General features: G+C 40.1%; 1 protein-coding gene across 1 annotated transcript in view; it reads right to left on the reverse strand.

Annotated features, from left to right (window-relative positions):
* Positions 1 to 19768, reverse strand: part of ATG10 (autophagy related 10) — a 124230-nt gene extending 104462 nt beyond the window's left edge. Inside the window, exons 1-3 of the mRNA XM_060761731.2 lie at positions 19667 to 19768; positions 14389 to 14511; positions 1105 to 1215 (exon numbers count right to left, since the gene is read on the reverse strand). Coding sequence (XP_060617714.2) covers positions 1105 to 1215; positions 14389 to 14511 — 234 coding nt within the window. The 5' untranslated portion in view covers positions 19667 to 19768. The remainder of the gene's footprint in view (positions 1 to 1104; positions 1216 to 14388; positions 14512 to 19666) is intronic.
* Positions 19769 to 20886: the final 1118 nt, after the last annotated feature.

Consider the following 20886-nt stretch of genomic DNA (forward strand, 5'->3'; position numbering starts at 1 on the left):
AGGATCAGTATTCTTTCCCCAACTCAAGCTTTATTGCAACTTAAGATTTGAAGTCTGTGTTTCTCCAGTCCTCCTTAGTCACTTACCCAATATCAAGCTGCTGAAAAAGCTTCCAGCTAGACGGAGGACAGGGGCTTATCAAGGCCTTGTAAAAAAAAAGAGCTTCTTTATCAAGGTACTTCTTAATTGAGGTATATTTGTACTTGGTTTTCACCACACAGTTTGAACTAAATTAAGTAATTAATATTGGATGAGTGTAACTTTTCTGCTCCTAACCTGTGTTTCCTAGTATCTGGGTTTTATCAGTTCATTAAAAGTGAATGATGAGATCTAGACAATATTGTCTGTTTTATTCTCAGTTTTCTTTTTATTCCAAGGCAAATGTATTAGCTGTGCTCTGCTGCCAGAGCACAGCAAATGCATTTGCCTTGGAATCAAAGTTAAACCAAGCCCCAGCCCTCATATAAAAGCACTTTCAAATCTGGAAAGACTGTGCCTCCTCAAGATCTTTTTCCTGAGAACCATATAGATCATTATGTTCCATTTTCTGGCAGAAAAGAGTCTTTTCGTTCAGACAACTTTTGGCAGTTGTCTGCTTGCTGAGAAATAGAATTCTAATGGATTGATATAAATGTATTTTGATTTTTTTAACAACATTGTATTTTAATATTATTTTTTTACTTATATAGCTTTTTCCCTGATTTTACTTCTACCTGTTTAAATTCTCTCATGAACTCCAAGAATCCCTAATTTTGAGAGATATGCAGGAAAGAAGTCAAATAAATAAACAGAAATATATGGCATGTGCAACAGCATCGTTGGTCATTTTCAATTATAAGGTCAAGCACACCAAACAAGGTAAAATCACACATTTTCAAAATCAGTTCGACTTCAGGCTCTGGATACACTGTTCCCTTTCATTTGTACACAAAATATCTTGAAGGTGAATATATATCTTCTTGTGCAGCTAGACATATATTCCAAAGAGGATGATACAGTGCGTCAACAACTCGGTTGTTGAACTCAGGACATAACCCAACAATAGATAAATATAGGAATGCTTTAACTTATTGCATTTTGTTTACTATGATAGGTTGCACTTACCTCCATATGTGTAAATGTTACTTCATCGTTCACTATTTCCCCTCTGTTTGAAGAAACACTTTCACCTTTCATCTGAAAGTGTGTTTTAGTCATGTAGCCATCAGTGGAGTCCTGTGTTTGGAAAAACATATTTTCATTTAGAAGGTTTTAGATATGCCTTCAACCGCAGATTGCTGTCATTGAATAAATCAAAGGGTTCCAGCAGTAAGTCCTACAGAGAAGTTTCAGGTACAAGTAGTCCAGTACACCTTTTAGTTGAAACTTGGTTATTCACCCAAACTTTAGGGACCCAGCAATCACTATTTTGTTTTGGTGTATCTGATTTAAAGTTTTGTCTGATCTGTTTGTGCCTTGACCTTTGAATACATCAACTAAGTTGAACAGTTTAAACTTATTTCAGTCACTTTAAAACCAAATTGTTACAAGTGGTTTAAAATAGTTCTAAAACTATTTTTATTCATAGGATCCTACTCTGACATTTTTGACAGGACAGAAATATTTTAATATATAAAATAACCAATTATTTAACCATAACTCATTTCCCAGAACTGAAGAGATACCTGCATTATATACTCTGCATCTCATCTCTTTGTTCCCCTGAAATGCAGTAGTTATGCTATATAAACTCATGCACAAATTATTCTAATACTAACTAAAAATTGACACTAAAATTGACACTAAAATAGGTCAACTTACTCACATGTCATTGTTAATTCTGTGGTCAAATGCAGACGTCTATGCTATCTTAATACACTGGGGTTAGCAGGTGAGACTTACCTGTAATCTATATATATAAAATCCGAAGTGGCGTCGTATGAGGAAGCAAAACTCAAAAAAACCCCAACAGAAATTAACCAAAATTCCCATGCACATACCTCAACCCACTAGGTACAAACAAACCCAATCAAAATCAAAAACAACACAACACCACAGTCACAAAACGGCAAAACAACTGAGCATGCGCATTGGCACCCAGCCGCAAGTTCCCTGGCACGCGCACATGGCCTGGCGGCCAATGTTCCCTCTGCGCAAACCACGCCCCCATCCTCACGCCGCGCCGCTTCCCGCCCTGTCAAAACCATCGCAACTCACCCTCCTTCATCTTACCCTGCTCACGCCGCCACACACACACACTCACGCCGGTAAGACACGCCCCCTCCCTCCCTTCCCCCCCCCCACCCCTTCCCTCCCTGTCTCACTCTTTCCCTCCTCCCACCCTCCGCCGGTAAGACATGCCCCCTCCCTTCGCCGCGGCGGGCCCAAGCACACTCACGCCAGTAAGACACGCCCCCTTCCTTTCCCCCCACCCCTTCCCTCCCTGACTCACTCCTCCCCGTCGCAAACACACACACACATACACACACAACGCTCCTTCACTCCTCCCCCCGCCGCCCACACACACTTTCCGCCACACACTCACACATTCATGCCAGTAAGACATGCCCCCTTCCTTCCGGCACACACACACACACACCCTCACCCCCCCCCCGCGCAGCACACACACACACAGGCTCCCTCACTACCTGTTGGGAAAGCAGCAGCAATGGCTGCAGCAATGGAGCATTCACGCAAGGAAGAAGGGGAGGGGGGAGGGGAAGGAGGAAGGTCCACGGTGCTTGAATGAAGGACCTTCCTTCTCTCCCTCCCTTCCCTTCTTTCCTCCCTTTCTTTCCTTTTCTTCCTTCCTGGAAATGAAGGGGAAGGAAATGAAGAAAGGGAAAGGAGGAAAAGGAGGGAGGAAAAGAAGGAAAGGAAGAAGGAAGGAGGGACAGGAAGGAAGGAAAAGGGGAGGGAGGGAAGGAGGAGAAGGAAGGAAGGAGGGGAAGAAAGGAGGGAGGGAAGGAAATGAAGCAAGGGAAAGAAGGAGGAAAGGGAGGGAGGGAGGAAAAAAAGGAAAGGAAGGATGGACAGGAAGGAAGGGAGGGAGGGGGCGTGTCTTACCGGCGTGAGTGTGTGTGTGTGGCGGCATGAGCAGGGTAAGATGAAGGAGGGTGAGTTGCGATGGTTTTGACAGGGCGGGAAGCGGCGCGGCGTGAGGATGGGGGCGTGGTTTGCACGGAGGGAACATTGGCCGCCAGGCTATGTGCGCGTGCCAGGGAACTTGCGGCTGGGTGCCAATGCGCATGCTCAGTTGTTTTGCCATTTTGTGAGTGTGGTGTTGTGTTGTTTTTTATTTTGCTTGGGTTTGTTTGTACCTAGTGGGTTGAGGTATGTGCATGGGAATTTTGGTTAATTTCTGTTGGGGGTTTTTTGAGTTTTGCTTCCTCATACGATGCCACTTCGGATTTTATATATATAGATGCATTTGCAGTTAGATGGCTTTCCTTACTTTGCAGTTATTGGGTCAATGACCTGTCAATTATCATTAGGTTCCCTAGTTCCGCCCCCTTTTGAGTTTTGGTGGGAATTAGGAGTCATTTTGGCTCAGTCCACACAGAGAAGCCTTCCTTACAGGACTCAAACCAGGGCCTCCTGTAAAAGGCTTCATCATTTACAGCTTGGCCGGGGAGAAAAGGCCCCATAGCTTGGCCAGGGATATACAGCCTCAGTGCAGCTTTTGCTGGGGACTTTACCGTTTGCAGAGTAACTTACAGCCTCCCAGCTCTCTTGCTAGGGATCCAGTCCCTCTCTCTGAGGCAACCCCGGTGTCCCGTTGGGCTAACAGAATTTAAGTCCTGTTTACAGTCTTTTATAGGAGCACAGTGCGCGACAGCACAATATATACCCAGTTAGGGATTCTGAAGCCAGCTGTCATTTCCCATGCCAGTTGAAGGTAGATACATACAGCTACAGTAGGATCAGCTGTAGCAGAAACCCATATTTCCACAGCCCCAACTTTGTGTTGTTTATTGCAGACATAACGCTGCAATCTGAAAGTCTGTGTTTCTTGACCATCCTACTAAAGTAGATTTTGCTAAAAAAAAAAAAATCCAGTTGTTAGAGGATAAAGAGGGAAGGAATGATGGGTGGACTTTTTAAAAACTTTGTAAAAGGGAGCTTCTTTGTCAGAGGCTTTGTTAACCGAACAACAGAAATGGGTAAGTAATGTATACAGAATCGAGGCCAGGCAAAAATAAATTGCATGAAAGATCTTCATAATGTGGTCCCCCTCCCCCTCCCTCCCCCCCCCCCCCCCCCCCAGTATAACAGGCTTCCCATTATACTATGGGACATGGTTTTTGTTGCTGGATTATAAATGTCATTTCCTAATTGGTTCTATCATTAAAACATGGAAAAGGTTTATTAAACTGCAAAACCTTTGTTTTTGCAGGACACCTTGCAGCACATTTTGCCACAGTTTTTCAATGAATATCTCATTGAGTGTCAACCAATTCAATTTGTGGCAGCCATAAAAACGAAGTTTCTGGAGTATAACAACTACTTTCAAAGTAAGTATCAAACCAGGAGTATATTTTTTTGCAAATTTTGTTACATAGTGTTATTTAAGCAATCATCAACATTTTTGAGCTGAAAAACACCAATGAAGGCTTAAGATTAATTTTAAAAGCATACTACTGACAATGATCTCATAATGATGGTAAAATGTATTATTTGTAAAAATAAATCTAATGTCAAGAACGGTATTCAGAAAGAAGTATATTTGAAAAAGGAGAGCTTCTTCTCTTTATACATCTGGGCAAAATATATGTATACATAAATAGATCTGGGAGAAATGACCATAAATGAATCTGTTCTTAATACTGTAGTTAATAAACCCATTTAAAGATAAATTGTCAAATACAGTCAAAATAAAGCAAGGTGATTTTATTTAAAACATAGCTGCTGACCTACTTTTCAGTTAGGTGCAGTACAGATGGCAAAACTGTAAACAGTGACAAAAAAAGTTCAATAGAAATTTCAATAGAAGCATTTGACAAGAAGCAAAAAGATATATCCTTCCCATATGTTGTCGAAAATGGCGCTGAGAAGTTACCATCTGCAAAACAAGAAAATGTGAAGTGGCACTTTCTAAAATTAAACACTGAAAATATGAAGACCCACAAAACTCAAATTAAACAGTTCTATAAGAATGTGTGTGTGAGAGAGTGTTAAAAACTGCTGGCTTATATTTCAAATGCGAAAGTTTGATAAAGTTCAAAAAAGTTTATTTACTTATTTGCGGTATTATTATACCACCCATCTCAACCCCGAAGGGGACTCAGGGCGGTTCACAGCTCTCGTGTTTTAAAATTTAATTCACATCAGCCAAGTATTTCTAAGAACTATAAAAACAGAAAAGATGTAAGAACACTTCTTATACAACACAAAAAACCGGAGAAAAAATAGATAAATATTAATAAAATCAATTTAAGATTTTTTGCATTAACATATGGAGGGGCTAGATAATAATTAATAACAACAGATACATTATTATTATTATGTCCTATTGTTTTTTGGCAAATGTCCCTTGACGCAAATAATATATTTATCAATGAGTTGAAAGAAGTGCCACTGATTAAGAGATGAAGACAAGTATGATCAGAAGAGAGCATCTTTAGTTCATATACTGGTAACAGGAATGAATACTATCCACCTTTGAATCTAGAACATGTACACAGGGTTTCCTCAACAAAACAACCTGCTTGTTGCAACTTTGCCATAGAAGAATTGCAAAAACAGAGATAGTAAACATTTTAATAAGTTTTCAAATGTAAAATGCTACATGCCCAAAAAACAATGGGAATATATCCAATCAATTTTAACCTATGAATATAAACTTGCATCTTATTAGCAGCAGCAATATTATTACATAAATCATACCTGAATAGGTAAGTAAATATAGTATGTAACATTACTTCTTTTTGATCAGGTATACTATGTTTCACATAGATCAGTGGTTCTCAATCTGTGGGTCCCCAGGAGTTTTGGCCCACAACCCCCAGAAATCCCAGCCAGTTTACCAGCTGTTAGGATTTCTGGAAGTTGGAAGGCCAAAACATTTGGGGACCCACAGGTTGAGAATCACTGACATAGATCAATGCAGTTCCCATAACAAATAATATGCAACACAAAAGTCAATATCTCTACCACTTCTGTGTCTTCTTTTACTTGACCTGGCTAATATACATTGTAAGCCCAATGTAAGCAGCCATTTACGCTGTATCTACATTGTGGAATTAATGCACTTTGGGACCACTTTAACTGAGCTAGCTCAAATGCTATGAAATCCCAGAAGTTGTGGTATGGTGAGGAATCAGCACTTTTTTAGCAGATAAGGTCTTGCAAATCCATAACTTCCAGTATTCCATAGCACTGAGAATGGCTGTTAAAGTGTTTTCCAAATACAATAATTGCACAGTGGAGATGTACTCTTAGTGCCCCTACTACGCTATGTAGCAAATCTTGTGGTTGTTAGCTGCCTTGAGTCCCCTTAGGGAGAAATGTGGGGTATAATGAGGTAAATAATAGTAATATTTTGAAGCCAGAGAAACTGGCTTAGATCAGATCTCGATGGTAATTTGAAATAGTAAGTTCTATAATAATGCAAGTAGAAGAAGTCTGTTTGGCTAGTAATTTACATTAAAAAGCCATTCAGGCTGACTCTTCTACTAACAGGCATTTTGCCTCTCTTGTGGGAGAAAGTTCTGGGAGGAGAGAAATATCCAAAGATTTCAGGTTCTCCAAATGCATCCTATTATCCTCTTCATCTTCTCAATTTTCAGGCACTATTTCTATCTATTCACAATGTCTACACAGTTTGAAGGAGACCATATTATTGTGAACTTCACATTTTCCCAAACAGCAAGGGACTCTATGGGTACAGATTGTGGTCTTTTTTGGGTGCAATAAGCTTATGAAGTTTCTGTACTATATGCTTTAATTAAAAATATACAAACGGAATACATACAAGTAGGCGTAAGCAGCATACACAAAACCAACCTCACATCCCGATCTCAGATCCCTAGAGAAAGCCGCCTTGCATTTCAAAGTGCTTCTAGCCTCTAATAATTTAGAGTCCTGACTCATACCTCGGCTGCTGTCTGCTTTTGTGTACCTTTCCCTGCTTCTGAAAGCCTGCTGTTTCTTTTTTCACAGTTTATATCACCTTACCTCCCGTAGCAGGAGGCTGCCAGATTAACAATATGTACCTATATGCAAACAGCTAAAGTATTGTGTATGCAAATATTCTTTCCTAAATATTATGTTAACTTGGAAAATGGACTAAACTAACCTTTAAGTGTCTGTCTCATCTGGATCACAAACTAAATCTTATTAAATATAACCAGCAGCATGTACAATGGTGACTTTTTGAGCAAACACTTATTCCCAGGGGGAAGCTAGAAAGAATATCGGTATTTTTCAACAGAACTGTACATCTATTTGACAATATAGTTTCATTGAAATTCCATATAAGAAAACCAGATGTTTAATTTTCGTCAATGTACAAGTAATTTAAAATCAAATATGGATATTGAACCTTTTTGTTTTGGATCATCCTCTTGTAACAACAAGTTTAATTACTCTATGTTAAATTCTTTCCCTGAATATGCTATTTTTCACCCAAGGGACAGGAAAACAAGTTTTGCGATGAGTTGTTTCTGCACGTAAGACAAGCTTCTTCCTCATGCCTGACACCATATAAATTTAAAGGAACATTCTGTACTGTGGGGAAAAAATATTTATTACATACATTTCTATCCCGCCCTTCCCCCCACAAGGGGACTCAGGGCGGCCTTACATAAACATCCAAAGATGCTATCCACACACACATCACAATTAAAACTATAAAATCCATTTAAAAAACATTATATAAATTCAACAATTCATTAACAACAAACTAACATGTCGATATGCCAAAGCCAAGCCGGGAGCATCCAGTGTCGCAATATCCAAAAAAAGTTTCTCTTTCATATTGCCATTCCCCTCTAGTCAAACGCCTGGTTCCAGAGCCAGGTCTTTAACTGTCTTCTACAGGATAGGAGGGAGTGTGTGTGTATACAAAGTGTGTGTACATTTGTCTTTTGAGTTCTCCTCTCTAGTGAACACCAGCCCTCACATTACTTACACTTCATTTTCTTCCCAGACTGGGAATCAAGGCAGCTCACAAAAGACAAAAATTACCCCAAAAAGTAAAAGCAAAACCTACATATAGTTTAAAATTTACAGAAGCTGATATCACAACATTATTAAACTATCAAAAGAAGTAATTAAAAATATTCCTTTAGTACAAACATTAAAAGCAGTTCATGCCACAAAAAGGCCTTTTGTTGTCAACAATAAATCCCAAAGTTTGCTAGAATAGAAAGCTCTTTCTGTGTGAGTTCAAGTTGCCTGTTGACTTGTGGCAACCCTGTGAATTTTATAGGGTTTTCTTAGGCAAGGAATATTCAGAAGTGCCTATAGCACCCGGTATTTGCTGGTGGTCTCCCATTCGAATACTAATCATGGATAACACTGCCTTTGGTACTTTTAAGATATTTAGGCTGTAGAAAGGCCTTGAAAGTCTGTGTGACTTCAAGTTGCTTCTTGACTTATGGCAACTCTGTGAATTTTATAGGGTTTTCTTAGACAAGGAATATTCAGAGGTGGTTTTCCCAGTGATCTTCCTCTATAGCACCTGGTATTTGTTGTTGGTCTCCCATCCGAATACTAATCATGGATGACCTTGCCATTGGTACCTTTAAGGTATTTAGGCTGTAGAAAGGACTTGAACTGCTGCCAAAATTACAGCAAAGGAGGAGCCACCCTAACCTTTCTAGAGAGTTAGTTCCAAAACAGCCATGGAGGACCTATCCCGCTTTCCCACTAAATGCATCTCTAGACTCTGCGGGTTAGAGAAGTACTTTCCTTGAAGATCTCAAAGCTCAAGTAGACCCATATCAGAAGAACCAGTCCTTCAGACAGCCTGGTCGTCAGCTGCAGAAGGTTTTATAGGTCATAAACAGCTAGAAGACATTAAGTGCAGAATATAAAGCTACTGCTATTCAGATTCTCACTATTTTTAGCTCTAAATGAAATCAGCTCGGAACCTATGGTGAAAAACATTCCCTACTCAGTACAGCTTTCAAATCGGCAGTTAACTAGCCAGAGTCTCCTATCTCTTGGATTGCCAGACTGAAAACTGCACAAGACACTTATACTTTTAGTAATTGTATAAAAAAATTAATTTCAGCAGGTGTTGCTTCCACATAACAATATAACATTTTTTTAATAAAAAGAAAGAAATCCCTCAATCATTGACAGTAGATGAACTCTCTGTAGTTTTCAATCTGGCAAGACTACCATTGGGGAATTATTGCCCATTCCCATGGCTTGTAAACTGTGGGTGTTGCAGGGCTCCACCTCATGCTGTTTAACATCTACATGAAGCTGCTGGGGCAAAGTCATAGGTGCTATCAGTGTGCTGGTGACACTTAGCTCTATTTCTCCTTGTCATTTGAATCTGCTGCAGCTGTGCAGGAGCTGGATCAGTTTCTGGATGCTGTAATGGGCTGGATGAGAGTTAACAAACCAAACTTGAATCCCAATGGAACAGAGGGTCTGTGGATTGGCAGCTCTAAGATCTGTGAACTGAGTAAGCAGCCTATTCTGCATGGGGCTGCATGACCACTGAAGGAAAAGGATCCAATCCTGTCAGTGGAGGCCCAAGTGGACTACATGGCTTGGAGTGCTTGCTGCCACCTTCAACTGGTGCACCAGCTATGGCATTTTCTGGACAGAGATAACATAACCACAGCAGTTCATGTGCTGGCAACCTCCCAATTAGACCACTGTAATGAACTCTATGTGTGATCCCCTTCAAAAAGAATCAGAAGCAGCTCAACTGCCAACTGGAATATACTGATAACATGTAATGTCAATCTACAAAAAGCTGTACTAGCTACCAATATCTTTCCAGGTTGAATTGAAGGTAGCTATGAAGATATTTAAAGCCTTAAGGAGCTTCAGACATCACTATTTGAAAGAACATCTCTCCCAAATGTCCATGTGTAAGAACTGAGATCTGCTGTAGGGTGAAGCCTACTGGTGAAGGGAATACATTTGTTTGGGATATAGAAAAGGACCTTCTCAGCTATGGCCCCTAAACTGTAGGCTATGAACATTTAGACAGGAGAAAGTTGATAAAAGCTGGTCACTGTTGTATGTATGTTGATATGCTTTATTTATTTATTTATTTATTTACAACATTTATATGTCGCCCTTCTCACCCCAATGGGGACTCAGAGTGGCTTACAAGATATATATACATACAATATATTATTTGTATGTTTTGGTTGTGTTGTACCCACTTCAAACCATGGGGAGGAGCAAATAAATACAATTTAGTAGTAGTCGTCGTAATATTTATAACCACTATTCTAACAAAACGATGGCATTACTCTGCCCTGAGTCTCTCTGGGAAGATAGGGCAGAATATAAATAAAGTTTTTTATTTATTATTATTATTAAATTTGGGCATTTGTCCATAAAACAAATCAAATCACTCACAGTCTCCAATTGTGGATTCCACCTGATAGCCCAATCTTACAAAAATACAGGTTTTCACCATATGAAAAAGATGTGCTGCCAATACACGCCTGACTATCCCAAAGTGAAACTATAATATCGTTTAGCCTTAATTAATAAATGCAAATATACTAAAATGTCCCTTGGTGTCACAACAAAGATTGCACCCAGGGAAAGTATTATGTCATCTCAAGCCGGTTATAAGGTTGAACTAAACAAATTAAATTTGTTGTCCTTGACAAATAAGTCTAACCAAAAATAAATTTAAAAATCAATTGTTTCATATGGCCAGCATTTCTCAGTAAGACTCCCTTTTTAAAGGTATCTGAACTGCACAGTTGATAATGAACAGTAGCTGCATATTAACAGCTTATTTCTCAAAGGAAGTAGAAACAAATTGGGATTTTATTAGCTGTTTCATTAGGTTTTATTTTAGCCAAACACACACAGAAAGCATATGTGCAACATCTGATATAAAGAGATTCTATTCAAAACTGTCTCTATGCAGAACCCATTAATGTAGCATTAAACTACTCAACAACCCAACAAATCTAACTATAAATCTAACTCTCTGGATAATCTATCATTTTTGACAGACTTTATTTCATTTGCTCTGATCTTTAAATCAATGTATGACTTATTCCAGGACATTAGCTCTGTCATTCATTACGTTGCCACTATACCCTATGTATATGTGCAGAGGGTGTCATGAGCTATTTTAGCATTTTGTTCTTCTCAGCATGGCACCTGAAACAAATGAAAAGGAGTATTTGTCCGAAAACTTTTGAGCACAAGACAGACCAGTTACGATATACTGTATTTAGTTCCTATTAAAACATAATAAATCAAATTAAAAATAATGCTAGACAAACTAATTCTGACTTCACGTGCAATTGTACATTCAATGAAGGAAACATCATTTCAATCAAAATAGTAACAGAGAGAAAAAAAGATTATTTAGGAAGAAAAACTGCAAATTTAGCAGCTCCCTACAAAATTCAGACATTCTAAAATCTCATTAAAGTTGTTGAATTTGTTCATTTATTCATATTTGCATGAGATCAAAGGCCAATATTAAGTACACGTGCATTCAACTGTATTGTGTTACACTGATTTTAATGTAAACTTGTATACAATGAATTCAGTAACACTGAATTTTCCAGAGATGAAATTGGAGATTTGACAACTGAAACTGGGACCTCCTGAATGTAAAATTTGTGATCTAGAACCAAATTATGATCTTCATCCACAGCCACCATTATTCCATTGCATTTACTCTTCAAATGTTAAAGCTGTTCAAATAAGCACATCACTACCTATACCAAAACTCGCACAGAACTAGTTGCAACTGTGGCATACTATTGGAGTTTAGAGAAAAACTAAGACCTGCATGTAAATCCTTCATCAGCCATTATAGTCAATAACTGCCTTTGGATCAGTCAGTGATCACAGAGTTGTTGAGAGGATAAAAAGAGGTGGTGGCAGAGATAACCATGCCTATTGTACTGAGCTCCTTTTTTTAAAACAGTAGGTGGATGAAACAGCAAACTGAAAATTACTTGGCTCTAATCTAAATAGATATTAATATATTCACAATGGAATTAAAATATGATTATGACAAGGTGTCAGGAATTGCCACACTACCATCCTCCTCTCCTGCCGCTTCCACCAAACTAGGGAGGCTGCTAGCAGTTGTGTTGAGCAGTGATGATCACCTGGTCAGTCTGGCAAGATGAGGGTGCTGAACTTTCAACAGACAGAGATGTAGGATCACACAAGTATGCAAGCTGAGATTGAAGCCAGGATGGAAGAAAAGGAAGAAGTGTATGGACGGTCTTGGATTTGCCCCAGCCTTAGAAGACTGTTGTAAAAGGAGGCAACAGGAAAAGAATACTTCCCAACAAAGGATTCCCCCAGGCAAGACTCAGTCAGTCTTTGTAGCTGCAAGGCCGTTCAATGCTAATCAAGGTGGCCAATTACAACATTCACACTTGCCTCAAGCAAAGAAGTATTGAAATCCACAAGCATGTGGACAATTTCAACAGAAAGGAAGAAACCATGAAAATGAACAAAATCTGGCTACCAGTATTAAAAAACTCAAAAATTACAGCAGAAAAACAACAGAGGGGAAACAAACAGGCACATGAAATCGCCCTCAACAAAAGATTCCCCCCAGGCGCTACCAAGCCACTGAATGCAAATCAAGGTGATCAGCTGAAACATCCACAGCTAGCCCCAGCAAACAAAAGTCCTTTGTCACACCCTGGTCATTCCACAGATATATAAACCTAGTTTTTCCTAGTTCCAACAGACCTCATTACCTCTGAGGATGCTTGCCATAGATGCAGGCAAAACGTCAGGAGAAAAATTGCCTCCAGAACATGGCCATATAGCCCGGAAAAACCTACAACAACCCAGAGAAGTATTCTTTCTCCCCACTCTGACATTCCACGGATACTGTATATAATCTTCACTTGCCTAGTTTCCAACAGATCTCTCAACCTCTGAGGATGCCTGTCATATATGTGGGTGAAATGTCAGGAGAGAATGCTTCTGGAACATGGCCATACAGCCCGGAAAATTTACAGCAACCCAGTGATTCCAGCCATGAAAGCTTTTGACAATACAAGAAAAAGAATACTCACCCAGGAAGCAAAGGCTTTCTCATGCAAAGGGGAAGGTCAAGGAAGATAACCCCAATGTTTAGTTTCTAATCTCATGACTCCCCACCCCTCACTAGCAAGGAACTTTTTACCATATGGGGAAACTCTGCAGACCAATCAAAAAGAGAGTGGGGTCAAATGAACCTTGGGAAACAGCCAGAGGCCCCTATGGCTTTCTAGGACACGAATCTGTACAAATGTATTCTCCTCAGTGGGCTTGATCATATTGACTTTAGAGAACAGGGAGAACCTGATCCTGTTCAGAGTTAACTTCTTTCAGGCAACCAATACTGATGCAACCTTAGGATTGCCAATTCTGCAAGGAGAAAACTTGTCACACCTTATTGCCATACTGATCCCCATAAATGAAAAAAGGATGGGAAAGCAGTGTAATGATTCTGGACCAACAAACATTTATGGATTCTAATTTTCTCTTGTGCCTCATGGTAAACCATGAAAACTACAATGTTCCACTCCCTACCGAGTACACGGAAGACATCACAACAGCAAAGACAAGTTCACTCAACAATTACTTCTTCTGTCTCCTACCATTCTACACCATAATGCAAAGTCATGGCATAGAGTTTACTGGAATGTGCTCAAATGGCTCAATCTGTTTACAATTAAATACATACTTTATTTAATTCAAAATCCATAATTCATCCATTTTGAATGTAATCTTTTATTATCCTTTTAAGAACACATAAATGTGCTTTTTGACAAAAAAAATCTACATTTCAGAGTCCCCCCCCTGCCGCGCCGGGGGGGGGGGGGTGAGAATGGCGAATATAAATATAGGAAACAAATAAATTAAATTTTATTTGAAATGATATAATGTACTTTCAAGGAAGTCAACAAATCAAACAATAAATAAAATATTGCCTTTACAAAAACAAAATTAACCACCCAAGTTTTTAAAAAGCAGACTTCTTGAAAAGTAATAAAAACAAGCTATTGAAACACTAGCCAGATATCATATTGTTCAGAAGTCTTATAATCAGAGGTCTTAAAAAGCAAAGTCTGTAATTATCACATAGTGTGCAAAAAAACTAAGAATACATGGGTATCATAACATTTTCCAAGCTTATACAATTTTTGGAGAACTAGCAACAAGGCATCTTAATTGGAGGCCAAGAAAAACATTATTCTTAAAAACTTTAAACACTGTCCATACCTTTATATTTTTCCACTGCCAGTTGTCTCCCATTTGTTGTGAGAACTTGATAAATTCTATACAATCCTGCTTGAATTTATCCTCTTCCAGAAAGAAATCTTCACCTCCCAATGTAAGCGACATCTATTAAGAAAATCAAGCATTAATACTGGTAGAAACTGTGATCTCTAATCATAACACTCAGATTTGCCAAAGGAAAAGGAAGGAGGGCAGTGTGGGGGGAGGGGGGTCAACAAACAGTAGGGATTAGACTCACCGCCCAAGGTTTTAGTATCCAGAAAACATCCTGCTTATGAAAATAAATGCTATTTCCCATGATGTTATTGTCACTCTTGGCTTTCCCCAATCTTGTACTGTAACTCCATAAACCCGGCTAATAGGCCCCATGGTAAGGGATCATATGAGTTTAGTCCAAAACAGTCAGAGAGCAGGAGAAGGTTGCTCTGAGTTGTAGCAAAGTCCGAGTCCTAATAGTACATAATACAAATAGAGGTTTTCCAGCAGCGCAAGCCTCGTAAAAGAGAATGAAAATCTCTTTCTATGTCCTATTTTGTTACATTTAGGGGGAAAAATTGATTCCAATACTGCTTTACTTTTCAATAAAGATTTTTTTCCCCTTTTCTTGCTGTCTTACACTTTTCTTACACTTAATGCTTTTTGAAGCAGACCAAATTGTCTTCTTCAACAAAATGAACACAATTGGAACAAACATTGTACAGGCAGTCCCCAAGTTACAAACAAGACAGGTTCTGTAGGTTTGTTCTTAAGGTAAATTAGTATGGAAGTCAGAACAAGTACTTTTAAAAGTAGAACTCCAGTCACACACACACACACAATGTGCTTTGGATAGCATAGGGAAGAGTAACACCCCTGTGTATTTGTTTCGCTGTCTCTGCCCCTTTTCAGAAGATTTCACCCCACTTTATGTCCCTGTGATAACTGGATTTTGAATGTCCCTGTGATAACTGGATTTTGTTGTGGAAACAAGGATTGATTTTATTTTCTTTATTTCATGTCAAAAGCATTGCATAAATAAGTATGAAACTGATAAAAATAGAGGGAACACAAACAGTTAAATATTTTTTGACCAAAAACAGGCAACAAGGATTGGTGATAAAGCTTAAGTGGAGACACCTTTTCCCTATAACTCTTTCAGAAGTGAATTTCCCTTCCTAGGGATAGATTTCTCTCACTTTCTGTTGTCTCACCCTCGTCATTGGTAAGCTGGTTGTTTGTAACTCTGGGACTGCCTGTACTTTGAGGACTGGGGTGTGATGTGGTTGTTGTTGGCGCAATCGCTGCCATTCAATCTTCTTCAACTGAATTTGTTGACATTTCAAAACCTGGAATAATAGATCTACTTCCCAATTCCTGCAACCTGGGACATAGTAATATATTACATTCCAAGTAGCAAGAAGCAAACAAACCAGGTTTTAAGAAACATATATTAGGTTCCTGAGATGTCCTCCCCTAAAAGGGAAATGTTAAGCTCCCCTTGCTCGTTTTACCCTCTTTTGTTACTCATCTTCCTGGGTAGCTCTTCCAAGGTAATCTACTACAGCCATACGTTTTCCCAGTTGTTGAAGATTATTACTGTGTTGAGGCCAACAGGCAAGTGAGTTGCCTTCCCTCTTATCTCTATGTTGCTAGTTCTGCCTGCCTGTCACAGAAGGTTCTCTCAACCCTGCAGCTTTCCTTGGGTACATCAGCAAGCTGAACCCTCAAGCATCTTACTACCTCCCATTGTATCAGATAAATGAAAAACCTTAATTGATACTGTGCAGGTAAAAAATACTGTACAGTTATAACACAGTCCATAAATAGAACCACATATTTTTAGCAAACCTGTTTACCTAAGATATTTTTGTATCACCTCTCAGCCCCCAGGTGATGAGCAGATGCAGGGTAACAGACCAACTGGAAACTTTAGCATAGATCATTGCCTCGTTTCCTATGCATGTGCCATAAACCCATTTTAAATGTCCAAGAAAAGGAACAGGAATTAAGGTGTGTGTTTTTTAGTTCAAAGTATAAAGCGACATCTGACTGGAATAATCCAGAATAGACAATGATGATGCATTTTGTGTATCTGTCAAGGCAAAATAGCTTGTTTTTAAAGTCTTTTTTCTACACATTTGGGAACAAACTAGACTGTTATAGACTATTATTATTATTATTATTATTATTATTATTGGTTATTATTTGGTTACTTTTTGCTATTGTGTGTGTATTGGCTGCTTTTTGTGATTTGAATCCGCCCTGAGTCCCTTTGGGAAGATAGGGCAGAACATAAATAAAGTTTTGTTGTTGTTTTTTATACTACTACTTTGAATTTGTTTCATACAGGAGGGTGGAGGCTGAAAAAGACTGCCATCTCCATAATTCCTGTTTCTCAAATGTTTAAAGGGGACAAGATAGTACAGGGATCTGGCCTAAACAATCACCTATGCAAAAAGACACATAATTTTCCAAGTGAGCCCTTATGTACTATTTTGGAGCAATGGACCTCCTTGGAAGACAGGCATTTTAGAAATAAGCAGTGCAGAATCATCAAGCTTCTCCTCCCATTTTGTTATTGTTTTATCCTCTCCCTAAACCTGCCCCCCCCTTTTAATGTTCTTGCCACCTATATGCTTAGATTGTTTTCACTGCTACTGGAGCCCACAGGAACTTGCCTAAGAGCTTCTGCCGCACCAAGAATACAGTGTTCCCTCACTTATCGCAGGGGTTCCCTTCTAGGACCCCCTGCGATAAGTGAAAATCCACAAAGTAGGGACGCTATATTAATTGTAATATCTATACAGCAAAAAATATAGACAGCCAAAAATTGGGCCAAAGGGCTAAACAATCCCACTTCCAGCCACCACCAGAGAAACCAGTGCCATACACAAGAAAGGCACACTGCCTGGCGTGGCCTTCCGCAGCCCTTTTAAAGGCTGCCTTGAGCTCCCGAGGGTGGCCAGCCCAGCCAACTGAAGGAGAGCAGGGTCTGCCTCCCATTGGCTGGCCACCCCACTGGAACTTCTCCTGCCAACGAGGTCTAGATCCAGGGAAGTCCTGCTACCCCCCTATTCTGCTTTGGTCAGAACACACCTGGAATACTGGGTCCAGTTCTGGGCACCGCAACTGAAGCAAGATGTTGACAAGATGGAATGTGCCCAGAGGAGGGCAACTAAAATGATCAAGGGTCTGGAGAACAAGCCCTATGAGGAGCGGCTTAAAGAGCTGGGCATGTTTAGCCTTCAGAAGAGAAGGCTGAGAGGAGACACGATGTGAAGGGAAGTCATAGGGAGAAGGAAGCAATCTTCCCCAACTCGATAATTTGCATTGTCCTATCTCCCAGTGTTTTAAAAATTTATCTTTAAATTTGGCCCTGCCCAGTGTAATCTTTTGTGTTTTAATGTTTGATTTTATATTGCTGTGTTGCTTATTATATCGGTTTTGCATTTCATGTATTTTATTTTCTGGTTTTGTTATGTTTTTGTGTTATATTGTGTTTATTGTACTGATGGGCGTGGCCTCATGTAAGCCGCACTGAGTCCCCCTGGGGGAGATGGAGCGGGGAATAAATGAAGTATTGTTGTTGTTGTTGTTGTTTACTGCTAAGGGTCATTCCACACAGCCCTGTATCCCAGAATATCAGGGCAGAAAATCCCACATTATCTGAGTGTGGACTCAGATAACCCAGTTTAAAGCAGATATTGTAGATTTTGTGCCTTAATATTCTGGGATACAGGGCTGTGTGGAAGGGCCCCTAGGATGAGGAAAAATGGCTTCAAACTACACGGAAGGAGATTCCACCTGAACAAGAGGAAGAACTTCCTAACTGGGTTACTGTAGGTTTTTTTCAGGCTATATGGCCATGTTCTAGAGGTATTTTCTCCTGATGTTTCGCCGGCATCTATGGCAAGCGGAATGTCAGGAGAAAATGCCTCTAGAACAGGGGTCCTCAAACTAAGGCCCGGGGACCGGATGCGGCCCTCCAAGGTCATTTACCCGGCCCTCGCTCAGGGTCAACCTAAGTACGAAACTACTTAAAAGCACAGAATAACAACAACAATCCTATCTCAACAGCCCACACTTTCCATTGCAATACTAATAAGTTTATATTTGTTAAAATTGTTCTTAATTTTAATTATTGTATTGTTTTTAAATGTTTTTGCACTATAAATAAGATATGTGCAGTGTGCATAGGAATTCATTCGGGGGTTTTTAAATTATAATCTGGCCCGCCAACAGTTTGAGGGATGGTGACCTGGCCCTCTGTTTAAAATGTTTGTGAACCCCTGCTCTAGAACATGGCCATATAGCCCGAAAAAACCTACAGCAACCCAGTGATTCCGGCCATGAAAGCCTCCAACAACTTCCTAACTGTTCAGCAGTGGAACTCTCTGCCCTGGAGTATGGTGGAGACTCCTTCTCTAAAGGCTTTTAAGCAGAGGCTGGATGGCCATCAGTCCAAGGTTCTTTGTATGCAATTTCCCTGCTTCGTAGCAGGGGGTTGGACTGGATGGCCCATGAGGTCTCTTCCAAACAAGATATGACTGTATGAGTTTTGCTGTGCCATTCTCCACCAAGCAATTAGTTTTCTAACCAGCAGTTTTCTCATCCTTCCATACCACATATGAATATGTACATCAGGTATGGGCAAACTTGGACCCTCCAGGTGTTTTGGACTCCAACTCCAAAACACCTGGAGGGTCCAAGTTTGCCCATGCCTGATGTACAGTGTATATAGCTCTAGATAAATAAATATAATACAGCAAAATACCAAAACAGAGCCACAGTGCTTATACATAGCAGAGGCACATGGCAGAGTCGAAGAATGGGATCCTGACATATCCATTTCTAAACAACCTTTGCATCTCCAGCATTAGAAGCAGCAACACACATATTATTAATCTCAATTCTCTTGGCTTGTCCCTGTCTAGCCAAAAAGCACCTGACAGTTGCCTCTCTATCACTTGTATATTAAGAAAAGGAGGAAAATCCTGATGGGAGGGATCTAAAGACTTTTATATTATTATTATTTCATGAAAAACAGCTTCTGCATGCTGCTCTGTTGGGCAAGACTGTGCTCCAGAGGCTGCTCAAGAACAGCTTCCAGGCGAAAAGAAGGTGGGCTGGAAGAGCTGATAATGAAAGCCTCGGGAGGAAGAAGGGCCCAGGCTTGAATCCCCGCACCTCCCTTCTTTCCATCCATCCTTCATTCCTTCCTTCCTTTCCTCCCTCCTCCACCTCCCGCCAGTTTCAGACCAAAACACAGAGCAGCCTTTACCTTTTCCTTCCCTGATGGGAGGAGCCTGGGGGAGGAGAGAAGCGGACGCGCATGCGCAGAAAGGCCACACAAGTTTCAGTCTTCTTATCTCAGAGCCTTGGAGAGGCGTGAGCTTCTGCACTGCAGGCTCCCTCCAGGTGTTTTGGACTTCAACTCCCACAATTCCTTACAGCCTACCGATTTGTCGAAGTCTTTCGTGGCCGGTATCACTGGGCTGTTGTGAGTTTTCCGGGCTGTATGGCTATGTACCAGAAGCATTCTCTCCTGACGTTTCGCCTCCATCTATGACAAGCATCCCCAGAGGTTGTGAGGTCTGTTATAAACTAGACAAGTGGGGTTTATATATCTGTGGAATGTCCAGGGTGGGAGAAAGAACTCTTGTCTGTCTGTTTGAGGTAGGTGTGAATGTTTCAATGGGCCACCTTGATTTGCATTTAATGGCCCAACAGTTTCAAGGTCTGGCTTCTCACTGCTTGGGGGAATTGTTTTTTTTTTTTTTTTTGTGAGGTGATTAGCTGGCCCTGATTGTTTATTGTCTGCTAATCAAGGTGGCCAATTGAAACATTCATACCTACCTCAATCAGACAAGAGTTCTTTCTCCCACCCTGGACATTCCACAGATATATAAACCCCACTTGCCTAGTTTCCAACAGACCTCACAACCTTCAATGATGCCTTCCATAGATGTGGGTGAAACGTCAGGAGAGAGTGCTTCTGGAACACGGCCATACAGCCTGGAAAACTCACAGGAACCCAGTGATTCCGGCCATGAAAGTCCTCAACAATGTACTATATCCCTCAGTGACTTGTCTGGACACAAGATATTTTTGAGAACACAGAAATGCTGGACCGCTCTAATAACTACCATATCAGACTACACGGAGAAGCCATTGAAATCCACAAGCATGTGGACAATTTCAACAGAAAGGAAGAAACCATGAAAATTAACAAAATCTGGCTACCAGTATTAAAAAAAAACCTCTAAAATCAACGAACAACACTTGGGAACTCCAGACAAGAAACAATCAGGGACAGCTAATCACCTCTCAACAAAGAATTCTCCCAGGCAGTAAGAAGCCAGACCTTGAAACTGTTGGCCATTAAATGCTAATCAAGGTGGCTAATTGAAACATTCACACCTACCTCCAACAGTCAAGAGTTCTTTTTCCCACCCTGTACATTCCACAGAGAAACAAACCCCATTTTCCTAGTTTCCAACA

The sequence above is a fragment of the Anolis sagrei genome, chromosome 2, assembly GCF_037176765.1.
Source record: "Anolis sagrei isolate rAnoSag1 chromosome 2, rAnoSag1.mat, whole genome shotgun sequence".
Lineage (NCBI taxonomy): Eukaryota > Metazoa > Chordata > Lepidosauria > Squamata > Dactyloidae > Anolis > Anolis sagrei.